We start from the raw sequence: 19,271 nt of genomic DNA on the forward strand, positions 1-19,271 counted from the left end.
AGGTGGTCGAAATTTCTGAAGCCCGACACTATGGCGTCTCTCATAGCTTGAGTCGATTCGTTACGTTACACCGCACAAACCAGACCAGACTAGCCTCATAGTGGTTCCCATGGAAACCACTCTCCGATTACTCGGACTCCTACTGTTACTGCGAGAAGTTAAAATGTTGGCTCCTTATTCTCTCATTTCACTTTCTCTCCCACCTTTCTCCCTTTTCTTACGATGCGATTCGAGTGTCCGCAGAAACAACTGTGTGACAGGTACTGCGCCTTTCCCTTGCTGTGAACCAATTAAAAAAAAAATGAGGCTTAACGGAAATATGCTGCGCTGCAGTATGCGTTTCAGGTCTGAGAAATGCTGGTGCAAAGGCTAGTTTTCTTTATGTCGTGCTTTTAGCAAGTGACAGCCGCGGCCGCTAAGCCTTGCCGACAGAGGTCGAGCTGAGCTGAATCTATTTCAAGTGTCTCTGCTGAGGAACAAGACAAACAAGTCTGATCTGAATATTTAGATTCACGGGCAAAAAAAAAAATATTCAGTTTTCTTTAAACATCAGCTAACACGTTTAATGTTGATTGTGTTCGGCAGCACGTGACATACCAATGTTTGAAGAGGGGGAAAACTGGACGTCGACAGCGTTGATGATGATGATTGTGACTTAGGCCGTGATAATTAACGATTCGAACAGATGGCAGCTTTCTGAAGCCTTCTTGTCCAGCAATCAGCACAAACGAGAATTAGCGCCAGGAGGGAAGCCGACGACGATTAATCTTTTTTCCCAAGCATGGCTCATGAGATTGAGGCTTTCTTCTCAGCGGTTACGCAAGCTTGCGTTATAAATAAGCATTTCTTGCTTAGTACGTACCAAGCCTCTCGTGACGGAAAGCTTCGTACGTGCGTAAAAGGTCGCACGCGCCGCGGGCCTCATCTGGCCTGAGCCCAAACACCTCAAGATTGGTCGCGCCATGCTGGTAATGGACCCTGCCACCTTCCATTTGGGCTCCTCGCTGCCGTGGTCCCCAGCGGCTGAGGAAGCTGGAGTTTCCAGAGCGCCCCCATGTCCCCTGCTGGAGCGTGCAATGCAGCGCTACCGCGAGCGGCTTCTGTTCGGCCCCTGTGCGTCTCTCCATTCCGAAGATACCGATGGTTCCCGTGCTCGAACGAAGCTGCGATGGAAGCGGCGAAGCCGTCTGCTGCAAGCGTCTCCTGTCCAGACAATCTTGGAGGCGCTGGTCGTGAACCTCACCGGCCGCTGCGAGGACACACCGCACGAAAACATAGATGAGAGCTGTGAGTATTGGAGTAGCCTCAACTACATGCAGTACAGTGAGCTATGGTACGGAATGGCACGATATGGTATGTTGCAATATGTTTAACATCTCATAGCTCCACGCGACTACGAGAGGGGCCCTATATTCTGGCGGGCTTGGAATTAAGTTATGCCTCGTGGGCTCATTCAACGTTCACTGACACATTATGCAGGCGTTTTTGAGTTTCTTCAAAATCGAAGAAAATCCAACTCCGCGACTTTAGGCTCGACACCAAAATGCCACTGCCGCATACACTTTTCTATCAGAGAATTGGTTAGAGCTAATCTTCACTGCTCAGCCCATAAATCTCTACTTGTATCCTGTTTACTTCTTTACGTGTCGGGCTGAAGATTAACAACTCCTAAAGGAGTTGTTAATCTGACGCTTTGCTCCGTCCGGTTTTTTTTTTTTTTTTTTTTGCCTTCGGCTTCCCATATGCGACAGCGCGTACGTAATACATTGTCTTCTGTGCGCGAAGAATTTTATGTTGTTGAGCGGCAAGCTGTTCCTCGTCGGCTATGGCACTAGCAGAATTAGAAGCGAGACACGTTCAACTCGTGTTTTTTATGCAGCATGGTCTTTGTCGTCATGATGCGCACACTGCTGTGGCTACGGCACTGTGTAGGTGCTGCATTGTTGCGGCCTTGCACCAGACGCGTCATCGGACCACACCGAACTAGGGTTCAACCCTAGTTCAACCTTGTTCAACCCTAGTTCGGTGTGTTCAACTGTTAAACTAATTCGGAAACTTCTAATTCGGAAAGACTGAAAAACTAATATATCAGTGCGAAACCAGCACTTCGAGAGGTACAATATCAGTAATCCGGTTTGGTTGCTCCTTGCGTTGTGGCCTTGTCACCCTAGCATATGAATAGCATAGCCATAGTCAAACAAACAAAAATAAAACATTTCGGAGCAAAATTGATTCGAAACCAGATATTTCTCGTGCAAAGGAGGTGCGGAACCTCGTAGGTATATCATCGCATTTTGTGATATGACAACCAAATGATAGTATGTTTACTGAAAAACCGTCGCCGCATTTGACTTGGCGATAGCGACAAAGTCCAATCACACTGCATATTTTACAGCCACTCTTTCGTGGTGTGAATTGCACGTCGCCGTCCTGATCAGCTTGCATTCGTGCACAATATATTCAAGAACACTGCTATCGCATTGAAAACTGAAATTATAAAATTGAATTTAACCACGTGCGAAACGGACTGGCGCACCCTTGATATTTGGCTGACCCACCGCCAAACGTATGTCGGAAAGTTCTTAAATTGGATAGGGAGCCGAGGTTTGGACGCTTTCGCCGGACGTTGCTTGGCTGAGTTAAACCTAATGTCATATTTGTTCTATGCCTGTGTAGCATAGTATCGCCTTACCCATTGTTTTTCCTTTAATATTTTAAGCTCCTATGCGGAAAAGTACATAATTAGCCAGCGATGAAGACTAGTCGTGCTCTAACTAGCTCGATGAAGTAGGGCTGGAAAACTCTTCGAGGCACCTGATTGAAATTACTCTCACTTTACAACCGAAGGCTCGCTTCTCTCGAAAGATGAAGCGTCAATGCTCCTCAATTCTCCTTAGGCTCAAAGCGCGCAATGTGCATTTTTTGCCACTGTTTCTGTTTATAGTGCTGCTGTTATCGCCAGTAGCCGATACGGCACCGAATGGCGTCCATTATGCCACCTTCCCAACCAGTATTTCTGTGCCGTGTTATTGCAGATCGCCTTGTTCTCGCACCTTTGCGGCCGTCCAAGCTGACCGCTCGCTCTGTGTGGGGGATCCTGCGCGGTCTTGAGTCCTTCAGTCAGCTCGTGCGTCGCTACAACGCCACACACGTGCGTCCTCCTTTCCCTCATTGCCCCTTTGAAGCGCTGCTCTCACGTACCACAGAATGCAGGGCCTAACTGGTCTACATAACAGGCGTTGACCTGAGACAGGAAAGAAGTGGCAACTACAAGCGACTCTAAGATGCCACCTAACAATCACAATGGAGAAAATCTATAGACATACATTTTGTACGCGCGATCAGAAAGACCTGCTTCAGCGTTTTTGCTGCTGTAAACGTCGCTGCCGTTCACGATGTTACGCATGATGTTAGTTAGCTGGAGCTATTCAGTAAATAAAATTGAAGGAGAATGTATGCAATCTTGAGGAAGCTATGCACTCACGCACCATTCGTGCAGTCATAGCCGTGTTCTCATGATGGTGAAATCTGTGCTTCCTCCTCGCTGCTGCTAGTTTTGGACCAATGAAAGCGAGCTGGTGGACGCACCGAGGTTCCGGCACCGAGGAGTATTGTTGGACACCAGCAGTCATTTTATTCCTGTGGCCAACATCTTAGAATTGCTGGTAAGCAACGTTAGTAAGGCGACTCGCAGTGTCTCATGCTCCCAGACTGCATGGTACAGGCGACTTGACAATGTCTCTGGGCTGAAACATGGTCGGAAGTTGATGTGTGGGTACGTGGTACTGAAGAGTGCGTGCGGACACAGAATGAATATTTATTTATATATTCGTACTGCACTACTGTATCATCCGTGCAGCTACCGCAGAAGTGCGAAGGCAGCGAAAAAGTCAAGATACAAACACATAAAAGCAAAGAAAATAAAAATGTCATTAAGAACCAATTTTCTTCACAAACTATTGGTTTCCTATCAACATCTCGGATAAGATCGTTAGTAAGAAATGCTAGGCGAGTTTCGCACTTAATATATCTTCCTAAAAACTGCGCTGAAGAATTTCTCATGCACTAAACAGAGGATTAAATCAGACGACGTATTTGAGAAACCCATAGAAAACACCTTGTGCATATATTAGATGGCAGTTGAATCAGCAATGTATACTTCCAGATTTATGCTCCGAAATAACAAAGAACGGCACTTTCCAGTAGATTTTCGGAAGATCGATCACAGCAAAAACTGCACGAAGTCTATTGATTAGTCGAGAAAAGCAAAAACTGCACGATTAATGCGACCATTAAAAATTGCGGATAGTTATTCAGCTGTGCTTCTCAAGGAAGTGGGACTTCTTTTGTCTGATGCTGCAAATATGAAAACGTACAATCTTAAGCTGCCCGTTTATTCCCGCCTCATCGATGTCAATCGAAAAAAAAATTCATGGAGCGAAGATGAAGTGTCCAATTAGTTCAGGGTGCTGGCGTATGAAAAATGTGAGCCAAACTTTTCATTCAGTAAGTACCCAGCAGAAGGTTTCAGTGCGAAGGATTCTACAGCAATTCGAACACAATACAATATTTATGTTCAATTTTTCTCACTTCATTCAAAATAGGAAGGGGGGGGGGGGGGGCGAGAAATAAACGAGTATTTCATTTTTGGTTCTCAGCTCGGCGCGTCGTGTTGTCTTTCGCGGGCATGATGGCCTTCACACGTAGTCGCCAACTACAACCCGGGCATCCATGCTAGTAACAAACCTGGATGGCAAATATAGGACGAGTGAGGTGGGAACTGAAACCTAAGCGCGGGAAAGTTATCACAGGTTGGTTAATACGGGGTTTTTAATTTACGCCCCCTAGTGAAACAATCCGTACGCAGTGTTATGGAAAACTTATGGACTCCGTAAAATTTCCACAAAAACTTGTGCGGATGCTATATGAATTTGAGGAGTCCATACATTTTTTCATTTTCCGGTGTTTCACGTAATGTGGTAGATTGCGGCTGTATCATATCGAGTATGCGTTACGTTAGTGGCACGCTAATTAAAGGTGTCGTGATTAAGCTAGTAGCCAAGTGCATGTTGGTTGATTAGTATGTGCGAACGAGGATCCGCAAGAACCGCTGACGGCAGCCATTAAGGTTCAGCTTAATTGTCCGGTAAATTCATTGCAATATCTGTTTAATTTTTTTCCACAGCTTGTCTTGTTAAAGCTCCTGCCAGCTCAATGTAAAGCTGGCAGGGATAATTTGAGATAAGGATCCAAACGTATCAAAAGATATCTAAAACAGTGTCGAATCACTTGCACGTGACTAACATTATTCATGTTATAGTTCATCACGTCTAACGGGACAAACCGATAAAACTACGTGCGAGCGGCTTTGTGCGTAACAAACAGTGTTCACAGCATAGCCGTATTATTCCTTTTTCAAAGAAGCATGAGATGCTTTAATTTTTTTTTTCTAATGTATCTCATGCTTCATTGAAAAATAAATAATATGGCGATGCTGTGAATACTGTTTGTTACGCACAAAGCCGCTCGCACGCAGTTTTATCAGTTTGTGACGTTAGACGGGGCGAGCTATAACATAAATGATGTTGGTCACGTGCAAGTAATTCCACACTGTTCTAGATATCTGTTGATCCGTTTGGATCATTGTCCTAAATTATCCCTGCCAGCTTTACAATGAGCTCGGCAATGAATGGAGATCAGGCGCGCTGGCTGCTTTCGCCGCTGATTTATTCAGTTCTTTGTGAGAGCAAATGAGTCCAACGAACGGACGAACGAACAAACGAACGAACGAACGAACGAACGAACGAACGAACGAACGAACGAACGAACGAACGAACGAACGAACGAACGAACGAACGAACGAATGAACGAACGAACGAACGAACGAACGAACGAACGAACGAACGAACGAACGAACGAACGAACGAACGAACGAACGAACGAACGAACGAACGAACGAACGAACGAACGAACGAACGAACGAACGAACGAACGAACGAACGAACGAACGAACGAACGAAAGAACGAACGAACGAACGAACGAACGAACGAACGAACGAACGAACGAACGAACGAACGAACGAAAGAACGAACGAACGAACGAACGAACGAACGAACGAACGAACGAACGAACGAACGAACGAACGAGCGAACGAGCGAACGAGCGAACGAGCGAACGAACGAACGAACGAACGAACGAACGAACGAACGAACGAACGAACGAACGAACGAACGAACGAACGAACGAACCAGCAGACGGGCTGGCGGGCGAAAGGGCGAAATTACCTAGTGTGCAAATGAAGAAACGAAAGAGCGAGAGTACGCCAGTTGAGAGTTACTGCCAGATCATATGCTGGCGCTCACCATGTAGGAGGTTGGAATTACGCTCGCGAACATACCGCTACTAGCTTCTGACAAGAGCCCTGCAGTGTCGAACAAACCAGGCAGCACAAACTACTAGCCCGACACATGTGAGGCGTTTCTAATTTGCTTTCCTACAAATAACCAATGCATTGCCAGCATGTTCCAATATTGGATCAATGGTTTCTGCTGCTTGTGATCGTATAGCGTGGTACATCATCTCGGTCTATCAGCAACGAATTTAGCGCAGTTAATTAATTTTTGAACACGAAAGGCGTTTAACCAATAAAAATTCTTCGCCAGTTGACGGAAGTGTACGGAGAGTCGCGCGTGGATGCTGAAAACGTTCGCAAGTGGTGTGGGGAGTTACCAGCTGGTCGCACTGAAATTCACGCCGGAGAAAGAAGCAGTCAAGCGCTTGCTCAACAGCATGGCGGAGAGCTGGTATGGCATGGGCATACAAAAACTGCCCCAAAGTATGCAAAAATACGTAGACCGCAATGGCGATTATGTGGAAAAGGAGAATGGTCTGTCTTTCAAATGATTTGTAACTTGCTTAAAATAAACATTTCCTTCGGCTTATAAAAGAAATGGGAGATCTTAATTTTAGGATGACCTTCGTAGGTTGTCAAGTAGTTGTGTTTCATATAACTACATGCGCATCAGACAGATATGCCCTGACGTAAACGTTTGAAGGTTTTTCTATTTTCATCTTTTAAACAGTAACTATTTCGTAACTAACAGTAACTAAGAATCCCTGTGCGGTAAATTTTAGTTCGTAACAGGCGCTCGGTCTGTGTGGTTTCTTCGTCCGTTCTCATTTCATACCCAGAGTGCCCTACTAAGGAAGTGACAAGCTCTAGTATCTTGTTTCAACCTAGTTGCACCTGGTAAGGGGAACATCGGTCGCTAATACGCCAAACTGTCTGTAGTAGTTTGACACTGTTCGTGCGCAGGACCTTCTGGCCTTCAACAAAATGAACGTGCTACACTGGCGAATCGTGGGCGACCACTCCTTCCCTTTCGTCAGCGAGGCCTTCCCGGTTCTCAGCGTGAAGGTAGGTCAAGCACCTACTGCGGTGTGGAACACAAGTCTCTGGAACACCGCAGGCAGCGCATTTGTTCGCCGACATGGAGGGAGAAGCGACGCCAAGACTGGCGCTTTAGGCATAGGATGACTGGGTTTCGTTCATGTACACCGCAGCTCCCCTTTCTGAGTACGACCAGTGTTGCTGAGGTTTCAGTCACTTTCACCGTCCCTTTCCGATTCATTCATTACGACAACGTTGTTCTGGCAATAACTGACTGCTTCGGCATAAAACTGATCACGTCGATATAAAATTTGCACTGAGCTGTGTTGATCTCTCCATAGCGGTGATTGCTGATTTGTGACATGTATACTTGTTTCAAATCGGTGTTCATTTGTCGATTTCTGAGATGATTTAGTGAACGTGTATACAATTTTGTGCTTACCCGGCTTCACAGAACTAGAGGACCTGGCCATTTTCGCTGCCTCTTCTTTTCTCTCGTCGCCTGCTAGTGTGGAAAAATGTTTTCGGTGTTAAGATTACGTTTTATTTTAACGACGTTCACCTTACCAAATATGCAACTGTCGATACATTTGTAGTACGGGCGAGGTCTCTCTTCTTAGACCAGAACTACTACTCTCAAACTACCAAGTGTTCGGAAAATAATTCCACCAGAATACATAAAATGCACAATATTTTGTAGTACAAACACCCACGTCGAGTAATTTTTCCGAACTGCATATGCATGCCTTTAAAAGCGCACATCACAAGGAGAAATATTGTTCTATGCATGTGTGCTAGAACCTTATGCACTGGAAAAGCGTTGTATGGCAAAAAGGAAAAGATTGTGCCGTTGTGTTCCAAAAAAAAAAAAAAGAGAGAGAGAGAGAGAGGAGGCAATGGGGGGCCGCTCAGTTAAAGATCGTATTCTCTGCAGGACAAAATGTGATACCTCAGTATCCAGCCAATAGCATCGTGAAACGGTGTTCCCTGTTGACGGAATCCGCATCGCTAACTTAACAAACCATCGTCTATCTGTTCCCCTACTGCGTGCCGGGCACACATAAATCTCCTCTACCTATTTACTTCTTCCAGCCCAATGACGGGTTCATTAACTGAATCTCTAGTGCCCCTGCTTTCTGTGTCTTAAAATTGAGTTTTGCGGCTTGCCGCGGTGCTTTGAACTTAATGTTTGGCTTTCTAGTTTGTTGACCGCTATGATTGATATTGCGCGTGAGTACGTACTGGATTGACCGGTAATACTTTCGAGAATATCACTTAATTTTAACCATAACCAAGCAGAGAGCAGGTTCATGTGACCGAGAGTAAAAAAGAAAGGAGGAATAACATGATCGTATACCGGCCATCTATACACCTTCCTCCCCTCTCAATCTCATCTTAATGACTACAAGCGTTGTTGCTTAACAAACAAATAAATCGCAGTGCTTAGAAAATCATTTTGATCCTAATCCTTTCTATACATTTACTCTCCTGTCCAATATGCCGACACTAATTGATCTAGCTGGATCCAATTTCTTACTCTTTATTGGACTGAATTGCTCATGGGAAGCTTGATTCTTTCCAAGACGGGGCTTTTGTTTTCTTAACATTCATTGGTACTCCTCCTATTGGGCTCGGCGAGCTCAGGTTCGCAACCATTCGATCCGATGTCAGCCTCAAAACACCAAGGAATGTAATCAGCTGTTGGTAGTTCATTAAATACACTTCACCGGTCTTCATCTTCACACCTATCCACTCAAGCTTTCAAGATAACTTTTTTTAACGTCTTCTGAATAACATTGCACAGAAATAAAATCCAGCCTGTCATCTTCTGATGCGGTGTTGTAATCACTTACATTTGCTCTGCAGTTCCAAATATAGGATATTGTTAAGTGGCGGCAAGCCTGTGGACACAGGAGAACAGAGGACAAAGACAAGATGTTTGATGACCGTGAGATGACATTTAAGGAATGGTTAGCGGGCCTAGCGCGAGCGCAATCCTGCCCGCGCCACTGCCCGCTTCTTCCTCCTTGCGCGTCCATAACATAACCCGGGGCCGCCGAGCGATCGTACCGATTGTGGACGAGAAAGTTTACTGATGTTGATGAGCCCATGACATGATGATGGGAGTGTCTGGATGACTGAAGAAGAAGAAGGAAGAATAGAACGGCTTGCCGGCACGATGATTCTCGATGAACCTTGGTCCAGGACACTATCGGGCCACACGTTGCCACGACTCGATGGCGGAGGCCATGGCACGCACCGCACGGCATATGCAGGGGAGGATGTCTTGAAGTGTAGCGGTGTCTCGGGTCGTGGGGTCGTTGGTCGGTACATCAGGGCAGTGGGGCCACATATGGTCGTTCGGGTCACTCCTTATGTCTTGTGGTCATGTGTGGCGTCTCGGGTTCGAACCCGGGCATTCCGGACATTTCTGTTGTTGTGGCTGTAGGAAGAAGGAAAAGAAAATGCACAGGCCACCTCCGCTGCCTCGTGCGGACAGAAGAGAGTAAGTAAAGAAAGTAATAAAAAGAAGAGGGAGAGGAAGAGGAACATGTGCGCCGCAACAGCCGTCGTCCCACCACTGAAGTGGTGGCGGGTGCAATGACGGCCTACAACAGATAAAAATTCGGTGGCAGGCGCTTGCGGCGGGGGCTAGCCAGCCGCCGATTTTTATCTGTTATAGGCCGTCATTGCACCCGCCACTGCTTCGGTGGTGGACGACGACTGTTGTTGCGGCGCGAGTCTTTCTCTCCTTCTTCTTTATTCTTTACTTTTTTTCTTCTCTCCGCACGAGGCAGCGGAAGTGGCTCAGCTACAGAGCCAGTAGCAGGCCCGTGCATTTTCTTTTCCTTCTTCCTACAGCCACAACAGCCGCAAGTGGCAATGGCCTACCTGTCTCAGCCCCATCAGGGACAGGATCAGCCACCCTCCATCGCCTCCCCCCGACATTTCTGTGGAACGCGCAATGACCATATTCCGTATTTAGAATATAATAATAATAATTGGCTGACAGGAAAGAAAATGCGCAGTATCCGTCACACTTTTAGAAGGAAGGTGGCAGTGAAGTGAAAAGAGGAGCCGGAGAGAGGGGGGGGGGGAGAGCTACGCGTAATTTTGACCACCTGGGGATCTTTAACCTGCGCTAACATCGCGCAGCACACGGACACCTCTTCGTTTCGCCTCCATCGAAACACAGCCGCCGGCGATCGGGTTCGAACCCGGGTACTCGTATGCATGCTTCGTTTCTGGAGGCCACGCGGTTGTTGTTGCTGTGGCTGTAGGAAAATGGAAAATAAAATGCACGGGCCTGCTACTGGCTTTGTAGCTGAGCCACCTCCGCTGCCTCACGCGGACAGAATAGAAAATAGAGAAGAAATGTAAAAGAAGAGAGAAAGCGAGAAAGACGCACGCCACAACAGCCGTCGTCCACCACCGAAGCAATGGCGAGTGCAAAGACGGCCTGCAACAGATAAAATTTGACGGCTAGCTAGCCCCCGCTGCAAGCTGCGTTGACCCACCGTCCCAGCCCCGTAGGGCCACGAACTGCCCGAGGCCACGCAGGATGTACAGCAGCATGGTGTTGCTTGCTATTGTTTTTAATCATTTCGCTTTCACTCCCACCTTCCTCCGTTCCCTTACGGCGGGGTTCAGATGTCCACAGAAAAAAGCGAGACAGATACAGCGCCTTTCCCTTCCTGTGAACCAATTAATAATATTATCATTTCCTCATTAGCGATCTCATCAGAGTATTTCATCACCAGCTCTAGACAGAGTGTCCATAATATTCTTCTGGCAAGTATTAATTAAAAAATTGGTTCCACGCTAACAATCGAACCGCGCCACCCTTCCGGGTCCCAGCCGAGCACTCTAACCACTACACGCCGATTTCTTTCCTAATTCTCCTTTCCTAGCGTAAGGCCGCCGGAGGGCGCTGAGAGAAAGCAAGGGAAAAGATGAGACTTAAAACAAAAGTGAAGTAAGTACATAAGTGAAAATTTAATAAATAAAAACAAGACAATAAATACAAATTGAACAATTTAACACGACTAAAATAAAAATTAGTTGTGGTTAACCTCAACCTCTTACCTAACCTCTGGTTAACCCTAGTTGAATTGCGCAAGCAAGGGTGGAAGCTTTTTTCCTTCTCACGCCCTGTCAGAGTAAGGTGCTACATTATTGGATACACAAACTCATCATTTCAGGGTATGACGCAAGAGCGGAAGCTACGAGCCCACATATAAGGTGATTACGCTTCAACCAAGCCGTATGGGCCCCGCCGGGGTGGCACAGTGGTTACGGCGCTCGAATACTGTTCCCAAGGACCCGGGATCTAATCCCGGCCTCGGCGGCCGCTTTTCGATGGCGGCAAAAAGCAAGGCGCCCGTGTGCTGTGCGATGTCAGTGCACGTTAAAGAACCTTAGGACGTCGAAATTTCCGGCGTCTTCCACTACGGCGTCGCTCATAGCCTGAGTCGCTTTGGGACGTTAAGCTCCACAAACAAACAAGCCGTATGGACGTGCCTGCGTGTCGTAGGCGTAACGAGTGCAAACGGTTCTGGCAGGCTGATTCTGATATCACCCTCCCATATGAAAGGAGCAACTCGAGTTGGAATCTCCTGCCCGTGGCATTGGGGTAACGTGAATTCAAATGTCATGGCAGGCTGATTTTCTTACGAGGAGACCGTAGCTACTCCTCTTCACGGCGTAGCTGCGGCCATCCGAGGTCTCGCTTTGGCTGTCGTAGTATTGCTTTCGTAATAATAAACCTATGCAAATCGGAAAAGTAACGAAACGCAGAACGAGCTCATAACGCAACTAGACACGCCACTCGAAATGATTTCGCATCACGGCACGTAAGCAGACTTAAGTGCATCGTTGTTATGTTTGTCGTAGAAGGACATCCTTTCCGCATCCTTCCCCACGATGTTCGGTCTTCCTTGAAAAAAGTGACTTCAGTACTTATACCAGGCTCGCAGGGGGCGTACGACAGCGACACGCACGTGTATCATCCCGCAGACGTTGAGCGCATTCTCAGGGAAGCAAGCGACCGCGGAATCCGCATTGTGCCCGAGTTTGACACGCCAGGTAAATGCTGCGCTTTTTGCGACGATTACTTTACGGCTCGCGTTTTGTCAATGCATCGGAAGCAAACAAAAAAATTCACTGTGCAAAGATTTGTTCTCACGCGTTTTCATTGTTTGGTTTGTTCTATAGCTTAATTCACGGTTAACTAGCAGAAATAAGTGGACTCGTTCATTCTGTTGTCAAAAATGCTGAATGACAATGGTTCTTAAGGCGAAAAGCAGGCTAGAACAACAGTCAGTTCTGACGGAAGACGAATACATATGTTACTTTTCCTCGTTGTTCCTAAATTAACTTAGGGCTGTGCAGTGTGCGTATAGTATGAGTCGATATGATAATGTATACTGGCTGCATCTTCGCGTCTACGCGACGTTGCGCGATTTTGGGGGTTTCATCTACGGACCTCAAGGCCAATGTACTGAAATGAAATGAAAGAGGTTTAAGGTGTAATCTCCAGATTCGGCATCTTGTTTTCCTCCAGTTCATCGCGGTTAATTCCCTCACGATCTAATTTTGTTTTTCTTGAACGGGAGCTAAAATCACTTCAGATCTAAAACCTGGGAATGCTCAACATTCGCGCTAAATATCATGCATAAAATTCGGGACAACGAGCTGATGATCACGATTATGATTAATATAGGGCCATACCCTTTGTATTGGGCGATCAACGGGGCTCCCTGGATCTGATCAAAAATGTAAGAAAAAAATAGAAAAACACGCAAACGACAAAATTTTTTAAGATTATTACGCTCACGCACTGCAGTCGCGTGTGCTCCACCAGCGCTTCTATCATCTCTTTGTCGCTTCCATGACTGGGACTTTGTGGAGCAGTGTGCGTTCACATAGTGCTCGCTGTCTTCCAAAGCCTCAGTACGATTTACCATAGAGGGAATAAGCAAAACGAAAGAAACAAAGTTACACAAATTTATAAGAGTGAACAACGTATGTGGAGCATGTAATAGTGCCCAATAAGCAATGAAATTGCTGTAGGCAGCTATGCAAGTATGCAGTTTTCAATAGCAAAAATGTTTCCGCAAGAAAAATTTGTTTTGGGACGTGCAGTTGCTGCCCCTGACATATTTTAACGCCCTCTCGGACTAAAGCCTCTTTAGAGGCAGTTTCCACGAATAGAATTTTTTAAACACTATGCACCATTTTCTGTGGCGAAACAGGCACATCTCATTATCTACGCGATGCCATATTGTCTTTAGGGAATACAAGGTCCTGGGGTAAGGCGTTTCCTCAGGTGCTGTCCCTGTGCGAAGAAGAAGATTCCAAAAGCCACATCGCAGGTCTTCTAGATCCCACCAAAAACGCCACGTTCGTTCTTTTGGAACATCTGCTGTTGGAAGTGAAGCGGGTGTTTCCCGACGGCTACATCCACCTGGGTGGGAACGAGCTCAACCTTGACTGCTGGTAAGCAAAGGTCACAGCGATTAACCACACATTTTGTGCAATAAATATGCTTGAGTACGCTGGTTTTGTAGTGGCTTCGCCGAATACTGTGCCATGTTCATAACAAAATAAGAATTTCATCGCGTTCCCATTTTCTTGTTCCGAGACCAATCGTGTTTTCTTGATTTCCGTTTATGAGCAAAGTGTAATGTTGCCTAAATTTTATCTCTTTGCGCAGCGCAGATATTCGTGCACCTTTTATTAAAAAAAGCTTAGTGTGCATGATTCCGAGCGTTTCAGCAAAAAGTTTCAAATCTTCCTAAAGGCTTAAAAAACTGCAAAAGACGCAAAAAAAAAATCAGGAATCAAATGTCAGCCTGGCAGAACGTCAGTTAGTACGAAAGTTATTCTAACTGACTATATAATTACCGGTAGTTGAATATTTAATTGTTCATTAAATATTGAACTAACCCCTCCCCCCCCGCCCCCGTTACGCCGGTCCGCCAGCTGCTCCTCTTTGGTTCCCGCGCATGCGCATAACCGCACGGCGCCGGTGCGGAAGACAGCGGTGGCCGCTAGAGTCACTCGATAGTTTTTCAGAGTACCGCGATTCTCTTCCCCGCGCCGCTGGGCCACGAATTGGTCAGTTTGGGTCACGTGGTGCGCCGCGGCTCGCTTTCGCCATCAAGCTTCCGAACAGGCACAACGTAGACGTCTTTCACCGCAGTGCATGTGCGGTGATTGCTTTATTTGGAGTCTGGGATCTATTGCTCGGCTTTTTATTCTTGTAAGAAGTACTTACCGGCACAATTACGGGCTACAGCGCCTTCGGCTACAGCAAAGCCTTTCTAGGCTAGCTCGTTTAGCGAAAATGTGTGTGCGTGATCTGTGCTTCGCGTCTGTGCGCGAATGTGTCGCTCGCAAATAGCGGCCATGTGAGGAGGAAGGTTAAGAATGAAAACGATTGATAGTGATAGCTAATGAATAAAGGTTATGGACATCGACATAGTTAATGACTAATGCTAATCACTTATACTGATGATTATAACGACTTGTTATGACCATATGCCACGTTTACACGTGGCATGACATCTGCATGTAGTGGTTTGCGTGCTCGGCCTGGTACCGGACGTATAGTCGGTCAATTTCCTGTAGAGAAATTTCTTTTAGTGTGCGGCCATGCGGACATTTCCTGCGAATATTTGCGCAGCACATAATCCAAGAAAAGAAAAATGCATCACTCGTTTCTCTAGAGAATAGATCTTCCTGTTTTTTTTTTCTCGTCTGCTATGAATTCGTGAAGCAGTTGAGATGCCTAGATATTCCCTTCGATAAGGCTTTTATTTTTAATTTTATTTTTATTTACCACCGGTATGGTTGTCGACAAGACGAACGATGCCATCTTGTGATTTTCTTAATCATTTGTTCGTTTCTCTTCCTATTTAACAATTGTTAACGTCTTTGTCATCATTCGCTGCGGGTCATAATAGGCGCGCGTAACATGCGCATTTTCAGGAAACTAGACATGGAGATTGCGAAGGCCCTGGTGAAGATGAACATCTCTGGACACTACGACTCACTACTGAGGCGTTATTACAAAAGGTGAAGCGAATTCTGTTCCGCGTTCATTTGTTTCATGATGTCGAAGTTCCCTTTACGTTGCTCCTATATTTTGGATTCACTTAATATCACGAATATAAAAACCATGAATTTGCTGGTAGTAATGTATAAATTGGGAATGACGGCAAAAATTAAAAAAATTAAATCATTTGGCAAGAATGCGCCCCTATAGGCTTAGACGATCATTGCAGCTCAGGGTCAGGGAAAAGATACCAACTGCAAGGCATAGATGCGTATCAGAATAGGACTCTTGTTTTGCTGCGACCAGCAGTAGCTTCCTTTCGAGATTTTGAACATTTTTAAACCTTGCAAGCATGTGGTCATGTATTGCCATGTTTCCATGCTTGATCTTACACGGAGCTATCTGTGTTGTCTGTGCACGTTTTGTTATAGATTAGTTATAACTCGTTTATTACAAGCGTTAATGGCTTCTCTGAGTTTTTGGACATTCGCTTTTTTTTTTTTTTTAACACAAGCTATTGCTGGCTGGATCAGACCAGTGCGCTTGAAAATTGTTAAGAGTGGGATTGCCGTTCTATACCTACAGTCTGCTCTCATGAAGTGCTGTTCACATAGAATCTGAAAAAAAAAAAAAAAAAAAAAAAGATTGAATGGGCATCGTAGTCACGCTTATCTCTGCCAACTTTCTCTGCGCAGTCGTGATGGCAGTAGCACAGCGCTACAATAAAAGATCAAAGCCAAACAGTAACAAAAGGCAATATAAAGTGCAACTGGCGGCGATACCGTATGTGATTAAGTTGTCACGGAACCTGAAGAAAGCGGTGGCTAAGTGCACCGTGAACATAATGTTTACAGCACCATTCAAATAGCCAAAACTATGCCTCCTTAAACCTAACAATAAGCCAAGAAAAGAATGGATACAGCATGGGCTATCGTGAAGGCTAACGCAACCTATCCGTATCAACTAGGTAAGCAAGACACCGTCGCCCCTGTGGTGTCTGCCTTCTGGTCTTAAACCAGAGCACGGAGCCGTCATTTTGAGAGCACTGTAGCACCTCTATCGGCGCGGCAGCGGAACGACGGCTCTAGACAGTCAAACGAGGTGACCACGGATATACGCCGTGCTCGCACTTTTACGTTTCTTTGAAGTTTTCGTGACTGGGTGCTCGTATAAACCTCTAATGTTCATTTCAGCCTCACGGTAAGACTACCTTGCACATCTCATGATGGCAAGGGTGTGCAAAGCGTCCAGAAGTGGAGCGTATATGGTTCGGGTAAGGGCATGGTATCTTCTATGTAAAACTACTGCTGCTGTGACTTTTCCGATTTCCTATGTATGGCCAATAGTATACCACGCACTAGCAAAGCCCTTCCACTATGTAAAACATTATACATTCGGATGATGTCGGCAAATATCTAATATCCTGCACCCCATAAACATACGGAATGCCGCCACTGCGAGTAAACACGTCGCGTTTGCGCTCATCCCCTGATGTTGCTTCAGCAGGGCAGAAGAAGGAATTAGCATCAGGTCAGCTAACTCGGAACTACAAGGAAGTGTCGTTTTTCTAGCAACAGTTGTCGGCGTTGCATTCTGACTCTGTTATGATAAGCGACATCAAAACGTGACGGGGAATTCTGATCATGACAGAATGCGTATTACACGCTGTCAAAGGTTGTTTAAAAAATGACATTTTCTCTTTGCTCCAGCTAAGCTAATCTGATACTACCTACTTATTTTTTCCTGCTGAAAAAAAAATGAAGACAACAGGGTATAAACGCACTTGCGCTTATTTCCTGTTGTCTCCATTTTTCGCCGTATATCATAGGACTTGTTTCTCGCTCTTGCTGCATTGCGTATGTTTGTGAGGTGCAGGCTGTGACAGATCTTTGCAAACACCACGCAAAGAGTGTATTACGTACTGCAGCGTTTTTGCGAGTACATAGTATATTATTGGGCATGCATATCTAATTGGAAAAGTCACGGCCGTAGTATTTTTGCATAAAACGGTACAGTGACCTTACCCGAACCTCCCGCTCCACTTTTGGATGTTGCTGTTACCCCTGACAGCGCAAGATGGGCAAAACAGTCTTGCTGTGAGGCTAGTATTAACTTCAGACGATTTTACGAGCAAGCAGTAGCGAAAACTTCAAAGAAACTTAAAAGCGCAAGCACGACATATATCCGTGGCCACTTCGTTTGGCAGTCAATAGTTGTCGAAGTTTCGCTGCGGCGTCTATAGATGGCGCTAAAATAATTTGCCCTCCATGCTCTGGTCTATAGTTTGCAATGTTTTCACCACGAAAATGACGTAATACGGATAGGGGGCTTACCTTAAAGACATGACGTTTCGCTACTGTTCACAACACGCTTATGGGCCCTATTTAGAGTGCAGTACTTGAAGAATTGGGGGTAATAGTTACTGAAGTATCTGACTTAGCAACTACGGTTCGTCGATGACGTCGCCTTGCTAGTCATTGAAACTGGTCAACGGCTGACCGTCGGTAAACGCCTGCACAGAACTCGACAGCCTGTATGCTCGGTCAAGCAATGAATACTCACATGTGGGCCCTGGTTGCCTGCCGATTGCGCTGATTAATAGTTAGCCAAAAGCTTTCAACCAAAAACAGCAAATTTGTAGGAACGTAGTCGATACCTAATGCTCGCAGCCAAACATGGCTTTAAGTAAGGCCATGGTTAGCTGCCAGTAAGGTTGACCAAGCAGGTTTAGCCAGCAACAAGTTACGCCTGAAATTGTAGGCTGAAATTCGTAGCATAATATTGCAAGCCTAATATATTGCACGGTTAATGCGCATGGTCTATTACATCAGGCTTGTTTCCGTAAACCCAGTGCATGCAACATTAGTGCAACATATGAACATGCATCGGAAAGGCGCCTTCGTGAGAATTAGACGTATGTTTTACTGAATGAAGTTTCATGATGTTCGCACAGAGGTGGCGCAGCGGACTTTTCAATTAAAGATTGTTATCAACGTGACCGTGTCCACCTTTGTATTTGATTCCCGCTGTCCAAAGCTTAAAAATGACTAATAATTTCGCATGACTAGCGAGTGTCACTACCTCTGAAATGAAGACAGCATGTTTGGGATATACAAGCAAGCTGAAAATTTATCTTATGTGTGTGTGCGCTGCTCGGCAGTGTATTTTGTTTCGTACTCTTTCTTTGACGTAGTATTTCTTGTACCTGTGACATGAACCTCGTCGCCATGAAATGCTTGTCTTAATTACTGAACTGAAAAACGTGAGCCCTTTGGTAGCTCGACGTCGACGACCACCCTGTTCGGCCTTGACCCAGGCTATGTCGACAAGGATGAGCTAAGGTTGATATTGGCTAATGGACTTTGACTGGCCTACCTTCGGCTGCCGACATGGGGCTGTGGCAGGAGGCTAACCCTTGAGGCACTATTCATGTAAGAAAAGTAAACACGCTGCCTGAATTTCGAACGTCAGTTCGCAACTTTTCTTAGATGTTGCTGTCACATTTTTTTATCACAAGGAAAAGTACACAATAAAGCTAGTATGGCATTTGGGTAATGCATGACATTATCCTGATGTTGAATTGGCGACAACTGAAAACAAGACGCTGCTTACTTTCTGCCAGCATTGGGCAAAACACACGCACGTTTTACGTGAAACGTTTGCCCTCAGAAACTATTCAGGCAACGCTTTGCTTTGCTTGGGCGGAGAGTGTTTCCGAGGTTGGCTTCCGGCAATGGCTCTATATTGGCAGCCAGAGGTCGGTTAGTGCAAGGCCAATAACCAATCTCAAACTTGGCCCGCCTTGCTGACCAAGACTGCAC

At 45.8% G+C, this 19,271-nt stretch overlaps 1 protein-coding gene across 1 annotated transcript in view; it reads left to right on the top strand.

Annotated features, from left to right (window-relative positions):
• Positions 1-962: 962 nt before the first annotated feature.
• The window catches only part of LOC146192237 (beta-hexosaminidase subunit beta-like), a 30,707-nt gene continuing 12,398 nt past the window's right edge, over positions 963-19,271 (top strand). Inside the window, exons 1-8 of the mRNA XM_084600437.1 lie at positions 963-1,353; positions 3,036-3,151; positions 3,555-3,665; positions 7,317-7,418; positions 12,368-12,476; positions 13,685-13,889; positions 15,384-15,470; positions 16,644-16,650. Of these exons, the coding sequence (XP_084456563.1) occupies positions 963-1,353; positions 3,036-3,151; positions 3,555-3,665; positions 7,317-7,418; positions 12,368-12,476; positions 13,685-13,889; positions 15,384-15,470; positions 16,644-16,650 (1,128 nt within the window). The remainder of the gene's footprint in view (positions 1,354-3,035; positions 3,152-3,554; positions 3,666-7,316; positions 7,419-12,367; positions 12,477-13,684; positions 13,890-15,383; positions 15,471-16,643; positions 16,651-19,271) is intronic.

Source organism: Amblyomma maculatum, chromosome 4 (assembly GCF_055883805.1).
Source record: "Amblyomma maculatum isolate TAMU_Amacu chromosome 4, ASM5588380v1, whole genome shotgun sequence".
NCBI classification, from domain to species: Eukaryota; Metazoa; Arthropoda; class Arachnida; order Ixodida; family Ixodidae; genus Amblyomma; species Amblyomma maculatum.